This window comes from Telopea speciosissima, chromosome 5 (assembly GCF_018873765.1).
Source record: "Telopea speciosissima isolate NSW1024214 ecotype Mountain lineage chromosome 5, Tspe_v1, whole genome shotgun sequence".
Lineage (NCBI taxonomy): Eukaryota > Viridiplantae > Streptophyta > Magnoliopsida > Proteales > Proteaceae > Telopea > Telopea speciosissima.
Window position 1 is genome coordinate 30831751 of NC_057920.1, and position 15599 is coordinate 30847349.

Sequence of the window (15599 nt, forward strand, 5' to 3'; positions counted from 1 at the left end):
ATTTATCGACATATTCAGGTCCCTCCCAACTGCTGTCTCTGTTGGAATGGGACTGAAGATGTCGATCACCTTTCCTTTTCTTGCCCCTTTGCTGCCTCCATTTGGACCCGTGTTCTCCGCCATTGTTGGCCCGGTCGTCGCACTCCTCTTCCTCTCAGTAGGGAATGGATTTGGATTGACATGACATTCGGAGGGAAGTCGATCTGCGACTTGGTTGGCAAGATTGCCTTTTGTGCCACTATCTCTCACATTTGGATGGAGCGCAACCTTAGAAGATGGACATCCAACTCCCGCTCTTTCGACATGATTTGGAAGGCCATCTTTTTTGATGTTTCATCTAAAGCTAGATCCCTCCCCCTCCGTGATGTGAAGGATTCCCCAAGGAACAGGCTCATTGTTGTCTCCTAGGGCCTCACTACATCCATTTTGCGCCCTAACTAGCCCCTAGTTTCGGCTTGCTGCCCTTGGGCTTGTATATTCCCTCTTTTTCTTTGTAATTAAATTTTTATTCATCCAAAAAAAAAAAAATACAATTTCAAATTTCTTTTTTTTTTCAATTTTACTCCTATTGAAAAATCTATTCTTGATTCTAAATGAAAATATTAAAATTCTCACATACAAAATCTAAAAAATACATACAAGATGTTCTGTTTGTCCCTTTGTCTATATACCAATAATCTGAAACTCAATTTCTCTTTCTCATCCCTTCGTTTTGCTTTCTGGGTGGACCTTCGTTTTGGTTGGGCATGAATCATTCAACCAAACAGGATGAGAGCGTAGAGAAAGAATTTCAAGAGAAAAAAAAAAAAAAGAATCTCAAAAGAGAACAACATCAATGCCACCAAAATCGTCAGAATTGGCAATGGAATGATCGGACCACAATTCTCTGAGAAGCTTAAGCAGCAACTGTGCCTTGCGCTTGGCTCGCTCAGTGCAATCGATCTACACCCGCAGCAAGAGCTGTGTCACCACCCCGCATGCCACTGCATCCCTCTGCAACTGATCCGACGCCGAGCACAGTGACAGCAAAGCACCCACCGCGTACTCCGTTGCCCTATCTAATATCTTCAATATGATCTTCACAAGAATCAGAACCGTCAACGCGTGGGAAGCGAAGGCCGCGCAACTCGCTGGCACCCTGCAGAGAAGTTCCGTAGTCGCCAAAGCTCGCTCTGCGTTGCACTTCTGGCGGAGGAAGCTTGCAAGTCGTCAATGGCGGAAGATACTTGTTGGTGTCTTCTTCTCTCTCTCGATTTCCCCTGTTGTAAGGGAGAAAGGCTTGTGCCTATTAACTCTAATTAAAAAGGGTAATATCGTCTTTTCATATGCTGTTTTAACAGAGTTAGTCACTTAGGGTACGGTTGATAGAATCTTTAAAAAGTAGGGTGGCATTATCATTTTTCAAAACTTGGGTACTGGGTTGATATTAAGGAAACTTAAGAGGGGAGGGGGATGATATTTCCCCTAAATTTAATGATGGGCTACTTTTTGTTTCAATAGTGTAAGAAGAGCACATCATTGCTTCTCAGGGAGGAGATGGGGGTGATATAGGAGGCATGGTAAACCTATTGGAAATGACAAGAAGAAATCTCAATGCAACTATCGTGGGAAAAAAAATTATGGGAGGTGGAGCCACTAGATTAAAGTGGCATTTGGCAGGAGGATATAGTGATGTGGCCAAGTGTGACAGGGTTTCTTATGAGGTGCATAAGGCCATGGCTCGACTCATGAAGGGAGAGAGAAAGAGGAAAACTGAAAAGTAAAGGGCAAGGGAAGAATTTGATGAGGGAGTACTGGACAAACTGGCAGAGGGAGGAGGGGGGGGGACTCAACCTTTGATATTGATTCTGTTGAGGAGTTTGTTTGCTGAAGTAGAGACAGAGATAGAGGCCAAACAGATTCGACAAGTGACCAGAGCGAACCATGTCACACATTATATGAAGCAGGATAGACATAGAGACTTCAGGGGATGAGCTAGTTCCTCAAGAGCAGCAGGAGGAGAGGATAGTCATAGTGGTAGTGGTTCTAGAGCAGCTGCAGGAGGGGCTGGTCCTAGTGGTGCTGCCAAGGGTAAGAAGAGAATGAAGCAGCCGGAGTTTCCATTCAGGAGGACACAGAGTGTGAGGGAAGCCCCAACACCACCAACCCTAGGAGAAAATGGTGATGAATATGATGACAATCCTGTTGAGATACTTTAGCAGGATCTTGTAGTTTACACCCGAAGTGTAGACAGCAAAAGCTGAAGCAAGTGTGGGGTCATTGGAGGGGTATGGTAGGGGCTCAAGTGGTTCTTTTACCACAGACCACAACATCCCAGCACATGCCACTCAGGGGCCCTACTACCAGAACTGTTAGACATTGTGGTGAAGGCTGGGGAGGGAGTGAGTGAAGGGTCCCACTGCCTATGAGTTTATGAATGTGTATCTGTCCCAAACGGAGTTAAGATTATATTGAGACCCTCAAGGTCTATCTATGGTCAGATTATGGGGTTACTGCAACGTGTAATGTTTGGACTGGACCTATTAGACAGTCCATCATCAACTTCATGGTGTATTGTGATGGGAGGACTGTGTTCCTCAAATCAATTGATGCATCCAAGCAGAAGAAGGATGCAAAATATATTTATAACTTCTTGAAGGAGGTGGTCCAGGAGGTGGGGATAGAGAACGTTGTCCAAGTGATAACGGACAATGGTAGTAACTTCAAGAAGGAGAGGGAGAATTTTATGAACAATAGTAGATATCACCTTTTTTGACCCTTTGTCAGCCCACTTCTTAGAACCTTCTCCTGAAGGACATAAGGAAGAAGACATTGGTATGGAATGTGATCGAGAGAGCAAGACAAGTGACCACATTCGTATGCAACCATGGATTTGACTTGTGGCTACTGAGGACCAAGTGTGGTGGGGGAATTTGGTTAGTCCAGGCATCATGAAATTCACAACCAACTATATTGCCCTGACGAGCTTTCAGGTAAAGAAGGTAAGACTCAGATCTATGTTTGCCTTTGAGTGATTTGGTTGGAGAGAGGCAGGTTCTCCAGGGGGTAGAGTTCATAGTAGATGATATCTAGTGAGCTCTTCTAGCACGACCTGGCGGAGGTTGTCAAAATAATTGAGTAAAGTGTTGAGGATGGTCGAATCCGAGAAGAAGCCTACCCTACCACACTTGTAGGCGGCAATGGAGATGATGAAGGACCAGGTGGCAGTGGCAGTACCACATGGTGGTAGGAGCTATGTCTAGATTGTGCAAGGCCACTGGGGGAGACTACTTATGCATCCGCTGCATAAGGCTGGTGAGTTTGTAATTTATAGTTTATACTTTATGGGAGAGGGATGGGTATGCTAGCAGTATACCATATGCTAGCACCCTATGTGTCTATCTCTCTCTTCCACCCTTTGAAATGACTCCTTTAGCCCCTCAAAGGAAGGAAGAGAGAGATAGACACATCGGGTGCTAGCATATGGTATACCACTAGCATACCCAGCCTTCTCCCATACTTTATACAACCTAAGTCAAATTACTTTCCAATAATAATTTCATAAACATTTATTAATTACAAATTCTATTATGTTATTTTCAACATATTATCTGAGTCCCAAGTAGCACAAAATTGGGCTGAATCAAGAGTTGATAGATGCAATAGAGGAGGTGGTGGCCAAGTTGGAGCCGAACGCATCTATCTAGTCAGCCTTCTTTAGTGAGGTATACTTATGTTTTTATTAAGTTATTAGTCCCAATAACACACTGATTTTGACGTATCAATGTTTGCAATGGAAATAGAGAAGCACAAGCCGGTTGGAAAAAGACTGCTCCTAGTAGATCTATTCACTTGGTTTCTTTGTTCAATTCATAATTTCACATATGTATGTATCCAAGTTAGCACTTACCAAGAATATTCTAATGCTGGTGAATGGTGCTAGGTGCTATATGGAAGAGATGCACCTAACCTGAGGAAGATAGAAATTAAAGTACTCTCCCAGACATGTTTGCCTCTGGATACATGGGCAACTTAAGTTCGTTTTTACTCATCCACTTGAAGAGGCAGAACTGATCAATCAATTGGGCCATAAACATTTTGAGCAGATGGTGTACGTGCACTGCAACATGAGATTGAAAATGGAGCACATAAGCTTGGAAATGGACAATGACAAAGAGCCCATCGAACTCAACAACATCTTCTAGGTAGAGTCAGATGAGGAGGATCCTCTATACAGGTGGGTGAGGGATTGCGGTGAGCCAGTGACCCTGAGATTGCCAGTCAGATGGGGTGCTGAGTTAGCGAGTTTATGTCTTCTCAAGAGAGTCGAGTCTGCTCACAGACACCCCAACCTTTTGAGTCTCAGCCTGGCGGGGATGTTGAGGATGTTGACTGGTCGCATTCTAGTGGCTGCACACGCACACCATCGCCTTCTGCTTGTGGGGATGATGGTGGTGGTGAAGGTGATGGAGATAGATATGCGAGCCTTTGAGAGGAGTTTGACCAGGCAGAGGAGGAGCCAGAGCTTAAGCCTGTCCGATTCATAGGAGAGACTCAGTTTGATCATGCTACCCAGGATGCCGACCATGGTGCACATGCCATCACATGTGCAGGTTATACTAGAGGGTTGCGTTGTAGATGAGGAGTAGGTGAGGAGCATGACAATGTTAACATAGAGATAGTTGTTTCTTCTATGTTCGACACCCTTGGAGGCCTCAGAATGGAGAGCAGTAGTAGGTTTGAGCAGCAAGTACAGTGTTGTGCATCATTATTTCCCACAGACACATCCATTTTTGAGAGTGGACCATATGGTGGCCATGGTAGGTTTGCTCAGCATGGCGCTTCATCATCTTCATTCCGCACCACCCATGATGATTAGTCACAGGGTGTGGCACCTTTCGTTGATAGCATCTTCTCCTTTCCTTGTCCCCAGCAACAGCCCTATCAGTCCGGAACACTGAGCAGTGTTTACATTGGAGCCACATTTGCATCATCTTCTTGATCCAGTGATCTATATTCGAGGGTGGGGTACCTAGTGTGTGTTGATGATGATACCTATCAGGCTGCTGAATTGGACTTTGAGCATTTCTTCCGACATACCATGACATGGTCATCTGTTGTGATCGAGTTGGAGGAACGGTTTTGTCCACCGCAGCAATCTTCCTCATCTTTCGAGCACACCCAGACCTCTTTCTGGTATTGACATAAAGTAGGACACTAGGACGAAGGGCAGGGGACATTAGCTCATTTGCACCTTTGGGCTTTTATGTGAATTGTGAACTTGTGATTTGTGAAGTCAGTGTCAGTGACTGTACACTTGCATCTTTGATGTAATATTCTGAAATTTAATAATAGTAAGTATTTTTTCTCCATCAGTCACTTGCAATTGCATATTTTAATTGGTTTCTTCATGTTTGGTATGCTATAGTACTAAATCAAGCGTAACATAGGCTATCTTTGAAAAATATACAGGCAAGGTACGGTGTACACTAACAACCTAGGATATGGATACCAATTTGAATGTGTTTTTCAACAGTCTAAAGGTTCCAATGTGTTTAGGGATTTTAATTAGGGCTCTACCAAGTTTCAACTCAAAATATGGTCAAATGAATCCCACCAGCCAACCCTGGCAGAAAGTCGACCAGATTTCAGCCAACTCCCGAATTAATTCTGTCAAAACCCGGGTTGAAAGTTGAAACCGACTTCTTGAACCTTGCTTACGACATCCAATAATACTCTCAAGTTGACAACTTCTTAAAACATGAAAATAAGAAAAAAAAAAATTTAATACTGAAGCATATAGGATTTGTATAAATCTTCGTAACTAATAAAAAGAGAGAATAGATGAGTAATATATAGGGAAAACTAACATCACGATGGTTGGTGAATCTTTCTCGTTGTCAGCAAACCATGTTTTCATGCAACATGGCAAACGTGGACAGATGAGGGGATAGAGCACTCCATATGCATTTCATGGGTCAAATAGCCCAAAACAAGCACATGAATGATTAAAAATAAATTTGTACATTTCATAGAATTGCACAGATGCCATTTTGCTGCAATATAATGGAATCTAATGGCAATCCTGTAAATTTCTAAAAAACTTTAAACTCAACTATTTAGGCATTTCTCCTACTTGTTTTGAGCTGAAACTTGACCAATGAGACAGATGTGGAGTATATCACATAAACTCACTTATCTCTGACACATGGTAAGTTGGTGACAAAAAGTTCACCACCACTTGTGACATCAAACAAGACCCTAGGGTTTTTCTTCCTTTTTTCTGGATTTCATTGTAAGTGGGGGTGAGATCAACCGAATCCATCCCATCCTTTATAACATAGAACCAATGGAAGAGTAAGAGGGGGGGGGGGGGGAGAAACAGTTACCAATTCCCCCCCCCCCACACACACACACACAATTTCGTCACACACAATACATATGCACATGGGGGGGGGGGGGGTTGACTCCACCAGTGATTCTGGGCCAGTTCCTTCGAGGCAATCTTATGGCCATTTGGCTTTAAGATTTTAAAATGATAAATTGACCATAACCTCCAGAAAATAGATGCTTGTGAAATGTCTCCTTAGTTATAAATATTCCAAATCAGTCAATTGCATTATTGAAGTGTTTTTAGTTGTTGGTTAAGCCCATTCCACTTCTCTAAGAAAGCAAATAAAATTAATTGGATACCAAGATCTATACCTTTGGTGCAAGCATATAATAGACACTGTTATCAACACCTCTAAATGATAATATAGGACCGTTTTCATTGCCTTCAGCTGTATGATTGAACACAACATCCATGATTACCTGTAAAAAAGAGAAGTGACAGAAGTCACCTGGCATTCCTAAAGAAACAACAAAGAATGTTAAAAGCAATGTGATTACCTCGATTCCTCGTTTATGAGCTTCTCTGACAAGAACTTTGACTTCATTTATTGCATTGCGGCCACAGTTAAGGATGCCCGATGAGCTGTATCTTATCATTGGTGAAAAGTAATTGACAGTTGAATATCCCCAAAAATTCAGCCTGGAGCAAAAAATGATATTTGGTACCAAAGGCGAAAGATTAGCATTACTGCATGTAATTTCCTTTTCATTTCCACTTTTTTAAAGAATCAAAGAGATTAAAACTTTAGGAAGAGACCAAAAGGGAAATGGGAATTTAGAGATTGTGCGTATTCCTATGTTCTTTGATCAGCAACAATTTATGTATATTTGTTAATGGATATATGCATATTTTAGATACTCACATACATACCAAAATTTTTATATGCACAGTGTTCTGTATTTTCAAAGATTCAAAAGGATTCTTATATTTTATACCTCATGTAATTTATAAACCTTTCCTCTATTATTCCACATTATTTTGCATTTTTATTTTACTTTTGGTATAAATATTTATAGATTTAAAATTATTAAATAATACATTTTTTTAAACAATCCAACTATATATACCTTATGGCAGCTCAGGCATATCCAAATTTAATGAGCATGATCTCCACATCATCAAGAGATAAATTTCAGATCAATATGAATTCTTGTATCATCATGCTTTAAAAAAGTTCAATTCTGTTTGGGACTATTTTAACGAAGGGAAAACAAGGGGAAAACCCCATACAAGGCGAACCATATGATTGAGATTGGCCACCAAATTTGCTATGTGGCTTGTCTAATGAATTCCAGGTCCCATCCAACACTTAGAGTGATGAATCTTGCCTACATAGCATAAAAAAGAGGGTGTGTATGAAAGGGTTCCCACATAGGGTGTGTAGGAACTCTTTTTCCAATACGTGCTGAAATTCCCATCACGCTTTAATGCTAATACCAAATTATTATCACACACCTATTTTTAATGTACTCGAGTCAGCCCGTGCTTTTTAGAAGACTCATGCATCCATATGGGCATATGGCCAAGCAGGCCTGCATGTGTATGCACGTGTGATGTGTGCATACAAGAATATATGTCCATGTGCATATACAATGTGTGAACAAACAGCCCCAAGACACCCAAACAAAATAAATAAATAAAAAGATGTAATAGCAATTCCAGACAACCATAATCACACAACAGCCCAGAAACACCAAAAAGAGTAAAAGCTCTAACATGAGCCCTGACATACACCTCTCCATAAAAAAAAAGCCTAGAAACACAACCTACACCAACAAATAGAACATGGACTCTGTCTAGTTGGAAGGAAAGTGAAGGAAAGGTAAATGAAATGAAAACAAAAATAAAATGGAAATTTTTGTAATCACTACCTATAATGAATAAGTAGGTCATAAGGTAATTACTTTCTAAATATAGTTATTAAATATATTTTAAAAAGCTTAAATTTTTGGTCATGAGGTCATCAGCTTACATTTGGGCATGAGGGAGAAAAGGCACTGGTCCATACTAGACTGGAGGCTTCTGGGAAGGACTTCAAGGGCCAGGGAGAACAGATAAGGGGAGAGGGGGCTGCCCTGACGAATCCCAACAGAGGAAGCGAAGAAACCAGTTGGGCTACCATTGATGATCACAAAGAAGCAAGGAGAGGAAATGCGATGGAAGATCCAATTAACGAAGGCAGGGGGAAAGGACAATTTATTCAAAACACAAACAATGAAATCCCAAGATAGAGATTCAAAGGCTTTATGAAGATTGATCTTCATTAGAGCAGAAGGGGGGTGACAATGCTATTTACAGGTATGGTTTCGATAGGTTGGATTTGGTCTCCGACATCATTCGGTTTGAAGAGGGCCTCCCCCCCCCCCCCTTTCCCCCTCCTTGGCAACCATATGGGGCATTCTTCTAACCATCCGAAGAAGGTCCTCCGGTAGTGGTGACTTGGTCTCATGGACAACTTCCTGGTTGTTTAGTGCCAAGTCCGCCTAGGATCTTATCAGGGCTTGCGGCCCCAACTCTTTCTAGAGCAAGGTTGTTTGGTGCAATACATGCATCCCCCATCAAAGTTTTACAATTTGGAGAGCTTTCACCCGCTACCTTCCTACACAAGTCTTTCTCATTGAGAGCGGCAGATTCTTGCCCCTCCCAGCTGCTGCAAAAGCTCTCTTCCTATGCAAACCTTTCTCATTGAGCGACAGATTCTTGCCCCTACCAGCTGCTGCCTCTGTTGGATTGCTCCTGTGGATGTGGATCACCTCTTCTTTGATTGCCCATTTTCTTTTAACATATGGAAAGGTTTCCTCTCCAAGTGCAGGCCCAGTAGATGAAGAATCCTGCCTTTTGCTAGAGAGTGGATTTGGGTGATATGTCCTTTGCTAGGAAGTTTTGTTGTGATCTGGTAGGCAAGCTGGCGTTTGGTGTTGCATCCACCACATCTGGTACGAGCGTCATCTCCGTAGGTAGACCCCCAAGTCCAAGCCTTTCCAACAGATCCGGGACTCCATCATCGTTGAAGTCAAAGCTAAGATCGAGGCGGCTCCTTCTTCTTGTACCATCACCCCTAGAAATAGTCTTATTATTGCTTCTTGGGGCCTGCCCCCTTCTATTCTCCAAGCCATTGCCTCCCCTTTGTAAAGACATGGCCTTGATATTGTTTTCTCCTTTGTTCCTTGGTAATGAAGATGTAACACCTTACATGCATGTCATGATTATTTTAATATCATTTTAGATGTCCTTTAATATTTTATGATTAAACCGGTAGACCCCTGAATTGAGTTTTTAAAAGGGCTGTTTCCCTAAGAACATGGTATATGATCTAATAAACCAAATCAAGTTACATAAAACACTTATTGTATGTACTCTAATCTTGTGTAGGCACACCTTATTGGAACTCTACTTGAAGCTTGTGATTGGCAAATACGATAAAGGTGAGTTGATATACATCATTGATGGATATTGTATATTGTGATGCAAGAATGGAATGTATGTGATGACATGTTATCAATAACAGATTGAATAGTACATTTATGTATTGAGTTGTGACTTGTGAATACTCATATGAATGAACTATTATTGGATGAATAAATGTTGTACACTGTGGTAATGCTTGAATTGGATATGTTGTATGATGTATGTTACCATGCAAGTTATTAATCATAGTTAATAACTATGAGTGCATGTTAATGAATGAAAGAATGCCTCTTGAAATGCTTGTTTTGCTATAGGAGGTAAGTATTGAATTGCATGTTCACGCATTAAACCTCACTTAGTAGGGGGGAGAAGTGAGATGTATACTGAGTTGTTATCTTATTTAGCAGGGGGAGGAATAAGACACTTCTCAGAGGAATTATGAAGCGGAGGTGATGGAAGTCATGCATTATGCATATGATGCAATGTTTTGATTCATAATACATTGTGACATTGAAATTGTATCAATGAGTTTGCATATGAAGATTGTTCTTGAGTTGAATAGCATGATTATATGTTGTCACTCACTGAGCTGTTTGCTCATCCTATGTTGTATATCTTATATGCAGATCAAAAGAATGTGGACAAGGGCAAGGGAATTGTCAAGGAAGAATCATAGAAGTTTTATTTTGCTTTTACTTTTTGGGATCAAATGAATGTATATATACATGAAATGTTAGTACAAGAACCAGATAGAAGGTGTTACTTACTTTGTTAAGTAAGTTTCTTTTTAGTGTGTTGCCATTGGATTTTGCTCAGTTTTGTATGGACTGTAAATAACCCTAAAATAAACTGTAGGTCTTCCGCTTGTATTAAACTCTAATGCGTTATGTGTATGGATGTTTGATTCATATTGCTGTAAGGTATGGTTTTACCCTGTACGGTCCCAGCTATGTCTGGTTAGTTTGGGGTCGTTACAAGTACCAACATCTCTCTTTAGTGTACCCCAAATTCCCACAGTGATCACATTTAAATCTGTCTCGTTATCTCCACTAGGTGGCCCTTGGCCTCTCCCCCTACCTCACCAATCTTTGTGAAAACTAGAAGAGCGAGCAGATCTCTCCAGGGATGGTGTAGTGTCCATGGATACTCTTCTAGTCTCCTCATTCTGTAAATAGCTACATACTTCATCTAAGGATGGAAGAGGAGACTGCCTTAAGATCTGCAGTCAGATTGGCTCAAATTCTTGATTGAGCCCACCAAGTAAAATAAGGACACACTCCTTCTCAAGTGTCCTATACACCTTCGCTTCATCCTTAGAGTTGGACAAATGGAGGTCCCTTTAATGGTTATGCTCCTCCTAGAGACCAATGACAGTGTTGCAATATTCAGAAATGCTTCGGTCACTTGTTTCATATTGATGACTTTTTGGAGAATTTGATAGACTTTTGTTGAGTCCCCTACTCGGTCAAAAGTCTTAGAAACACTGTCCCAAATTTTTTTTGCAGTCTCCTTCCTTATAAATCTCCTACCTATCTAAGGTTTCATGGAGAAAATCAGCCAAGTCATGACAGTGGAGTTCTCAGTCTCCCACTTCAAGTATGTTGGATCAGTCGTAGCAGGTGCCTTGATAGACCCGGTAATGTACCCCAGTTTTCCCCTACTTCTCAAAGACAACTTCACAGAGTGAGACCAATCCAAATAATTGGTATTGTCCAACTTCACAAGAGCAACTTGGGTAAGGGGTTATCAAATGAAGTCATAATGGGGTGAATACCACCCAAACCACCAGCAAAAGCTTCCAAAGGTCCACAGTCCACTAACCTCAGATACAGACCCAGACATGGTAGACATGGCACGCAAATACTCAACAAATCAATATAAGGTTTTGCACAAATGGGGAGTATATTCTACTCAACGAAAGCAAGTAAACCAGCAAATAACAGTCTCATCAGCAAGTAAACAGAGAGCAGTTCCTTAATAATAGCCAAATCAAACACTTAATATGCACCTTAACTTCAGTTCACAACCACCATAGACATTCAAATACTAACCTTCAACCAATAGTGTCCATTCCACTCATTACAGCCAAAAAAACTCAAACAAGGAGGGAACAGAATCTGGCAATACCTGGAGAGCATCAAAGAGTTGAGCTATGCTCCTCAACCAGCTCCTCTCATCAACCGAGTGGTTAAGGGTCTGAAAGGGTATCCCTAGGCATTCCAAATGCACTTGGTTTCATCCCAAATAGTGGAGAGATGAGAGATAATCGAAACAAACAGTCCACAGGCTGGCGGTAACTTGGTGTGCACCTTTAAGGGCTTCAATCCACTTCAACAGCTCCTAAACTCCCTCTATTGTGAGTTGGTTTGAAGAATGTAACTCCAAAGAATGTATTGTGTAATATTTCACATAATATAGCCTCTATTGGAACCCTCTACCTTTCTAGGGTTCCAAAGAGAGGTGAAGACAACAACCGAGCTTAGTTGACTCTCAAACCAGAGAACCAAACTCTGATACCAAGTTAGAATCTAAAAATGGAGCGATTCTAGTAAGAAAACAGGATTTACAGCTAGGAGAAGAAGAAGAAAAGAAGAGGGATTGAGAGAGAATTATTGTCAGTTAGAAACCTCTCCACTCACCTATTTCCTTCATTAGTTTATTCTTGTAATTACACATGCCTCCCTAGGAAGGTAAAAGGAAAAAAGAACAAAAGACAAAAATACAATTTGACATGACTTATAACAAGACAGTGACCAAAGTATCCTTTACAATACAAACTCTAAAACTTTCCACCAGTTCTCAAAATTCATCCTGTGGTGGACTCTCGTGGTACTAGTGATCGTCCTACTTTTGATCGGGCTCCAGTGAAGTGTGACTATTGTGGCAAGGAACGGCATACCCGTGAGAAGTGTTGGAACTTCAATGCAGTCTTCACTCCATTAACCAATCACCACCGAAAAGAAAGACCTAGTTCTTAATCTTCAATCATAAACTAGTCTCTAAACAGTCCCAAAACACAACATAGGCTGCTGCACCCCTTCAAACAAAAAACGAAAGAACCCGCAAACTAAAACTGATATGAATCAATCAATAATGATTGAAACCTTGAAAGGAAGAAGACAAAATACTAGGAAAGTTGTACTAGTCCCTAGATATCTCGCTCTGATACCATGTAAATAATAAGAGAAGAGAAAAAGAGAAGGGAAAGAGAGAAGGAAGAGAAGAGGGAGAGAGCAATGAGAGACAATAGGTTTTGTGTAACTTTGGGAGTCTCAACTTAGTGTTAGAGCTCCTACTTCATTCAATATATAATCACTTAGAGGAACCAAGGGACACAATAGGAAAAATAATAAAATAGAAAACACATCATAATACCTAAACTACCCCTACTAACATATCTCGGTATTAGCACTAGCTAGCACCATAGTTCAAAAACTCACCGAAATCTTGGCGAGATCTCAAATATCTCGAGAATCTTGAGCTCCTCGAGATGAGATGACACACGAGACACAAAATATGCACAGTTTTGAATAACTCAACCGAAATTTCAAATATTTCGAGAATCTTGGAGAAATCTCGAATATTTCGAGAATGTCAACCTCCTCAGTACTCATAGAGTCATAGTATAATACTATTTGTCCTTGGGTATCTATTTAGTATGCATTATTCATTGTACTTGGGTGTCTATTTAATATGCATTGTTCACTGTACTTTGTAGTTTTTACTTTTAGTCCTTAACTATTTCTTAAAATAACTATTCAATATTATGTGTCTTCATCCATTATTGCATAATATACTTGCTTTACTTTCCAATTATGTCTCATACCATTCAAACAATGTGTAGAATAGGCAATATTACATCAAGGGTTTGGCCTTTACTGCCAACCAAGGTGCAAATCCAAAACACCAAATTGGGTGTTTTTTTTTTTTAATTTGAAGATTTAAATATGTTTATTATGCCTAAAACAAGCTTTTCCCTAAAAGTTTTGGAGCTAACTATGGCCATTTGCCCACCGAAACTTCATTCCAAAACAAAAAAACATATGCACTCTCGCCGAGATCTCGACCTGGTCGAGACAGCTATTCAAGACGAGTTTTTGAACTATGGCTAGCACTAATACCGAGATATTACATAGCCTCTACTAACGTTGTCCAGCTTCACAATAGATATTTGGGTATTGGGGTTACCAAATAATGTCATACTTGATCTGTGGGGGTGATTTCAATGCTGTCGCGTCCCCCTTGGAAAAGGCGCCGCAGACCGGCTTCTTCTTTATCCTTGGAGGAGTTTGGGACCTTTGTGAGTGGGGCTGGCCTAATTGATGCAGGTTACGCTGGCAATGTTTTTACTTGGTTGAATAATCAATCTGGTGCAGGAAGGGTGATGGTCAGGTTGGATCAGTTTTTGGTGAACGCTTCTTGGGTGGGTGCTTTCCCCAGGTGCACAGTTACCCACTTCAATAGAACTTGCTCAAATCACGTGCCTATTGGACTCTCTTTCTCGGTTTCTGGACACCACACCTTTTCAACATTTAAATTTCAGCAAATGTGGTTATGGCACCCGGGGTTTCAGGACTTTGTTAAGGGCCAGTGGGAAAAGCAGGTGGTTGGCATGCCTCTATTTGTGTTGTTCATGAAACTCAAAGGGCTTCGCAGTGCTCTCCGTAAATGGAACAAGGAGATCTTTGGCAATATACACCAGAAGGTTAGGGATGCTGAGGACTCGGTTAGCAGGGCAGAGTCGGACATTGACCAACATACTGACAAGGTTTTCAGGACACCCTTGTGGCGGCCAAGGAAGTTCTACAGGAGGTGTTGCTGCAAGAGGAAATTTTCTGGAAGCAAAAATCCAGAGTTACTTGGCTAAAGGAGGGGGATCGTAACACGAAGTTCTTTCACTCCATGGTTAATGTCAGAAGAAGGCAGGCTAGTATTCAGAGAATTAAAGGAGAGGATGGTGCATGGATTTCTGGCATTGATGGGGTGCAAACTGAGGCAATGTGTCATTTCTCAGGTATCTTTGCCTCTCAGGGTTGCTTAGTGGATGAGGGGCTGCTCTCTTTGATTCCCTCGGTGGTAACTGCTGCTGAAAATTCTTCTCTTCTTTTAGTGCCCTCTCTGGATGAGGTGAAGGGGGCTGTCTTCTCTTTATCTTGTGATAATGCGCCAGGACCAGATGGTTTCTTGGGGTATTTTTTCACGTCTTGCTGGGATGTGGTGTGCAATGATGTTTGGGCAGCTATCAAGGATTTCTTTGAAGGTGGGGCCCTGCCTAGGAGCTTCATGTCGGCCAATCTGGTTCTCATCCCAAAAAAGGAGAACCCGAAGGTAATGTCTGATCTTCGGCCCATTAGTCTCTATAACTTTTCTTATAAGATTATTGCCAAGATCATTTCTTCTAGACTGGTAGGGATTCTTCCATCCTTAGTGGCAGAAGAACAAGGTGCTTTTGTGCAGGGCGGGTGTATACATGGCAATGTTTCTATTGTCCAAGAGGTTGCTCATGACTTAAACAGAAAGACTTGGGGGGGCAATGTGATCCTCAAATTGGACATTGCTAAGGCTTATGACCGGTTGAATGGAATTTCTAGTGGCTGATCCTCTCTAAATTTGGTTTTAGCAATGCCTGGATCAACTTAATCAGGAAGCAGTGGAGAATTGTTGGTTCTCGATAGTTTTGGGGGACAACCAGTCGGGTTTCTTTAAGTCGACAAGGGGCGTGAGGCAGGGGGATCCCTTATCTCCTGCTCTATTTATCTTGGCGGAGGAGGTACTTAGCAGGCGCATTAAAAATCTTTTTGTTGAAGGGCATGCTTCC

At 41.3% G+C, this 15599-nt stretch overlaps 1 protein-coding gene across 4 annotated transcripts in view; it reads right to left on the reverse strand.

Annotated features, from left to right (window-relative positions):
- LOC122661368 (isoamylase 1, chloroplastic) overlaps positions 1 to 15599 on the reverse strand; it is a 144038-nt gene that overhangs the window by 63648 nt on the left and 64791 nt on the right. For all 4 annotated transcript variants that reach the window (XM_043856746.1, XM_043856745.1, XM_043856743.1 and 1 more), the window contains exons 6-7: positions 6871 to 7012; positions 6685 to 6792 (exon numbers count right to left, since the gene is read on the reverse strand). In XM_043856746.1, coding sequence (XP_043712681.1) covers positions 6685 to 6792; positions 6871 to 7012 — 250 coding nt within the window. The remainder of the gene's footprint in view (positions 1 to 6684; positions 6793 to 6870; positions 7013 to 15599) is intronic.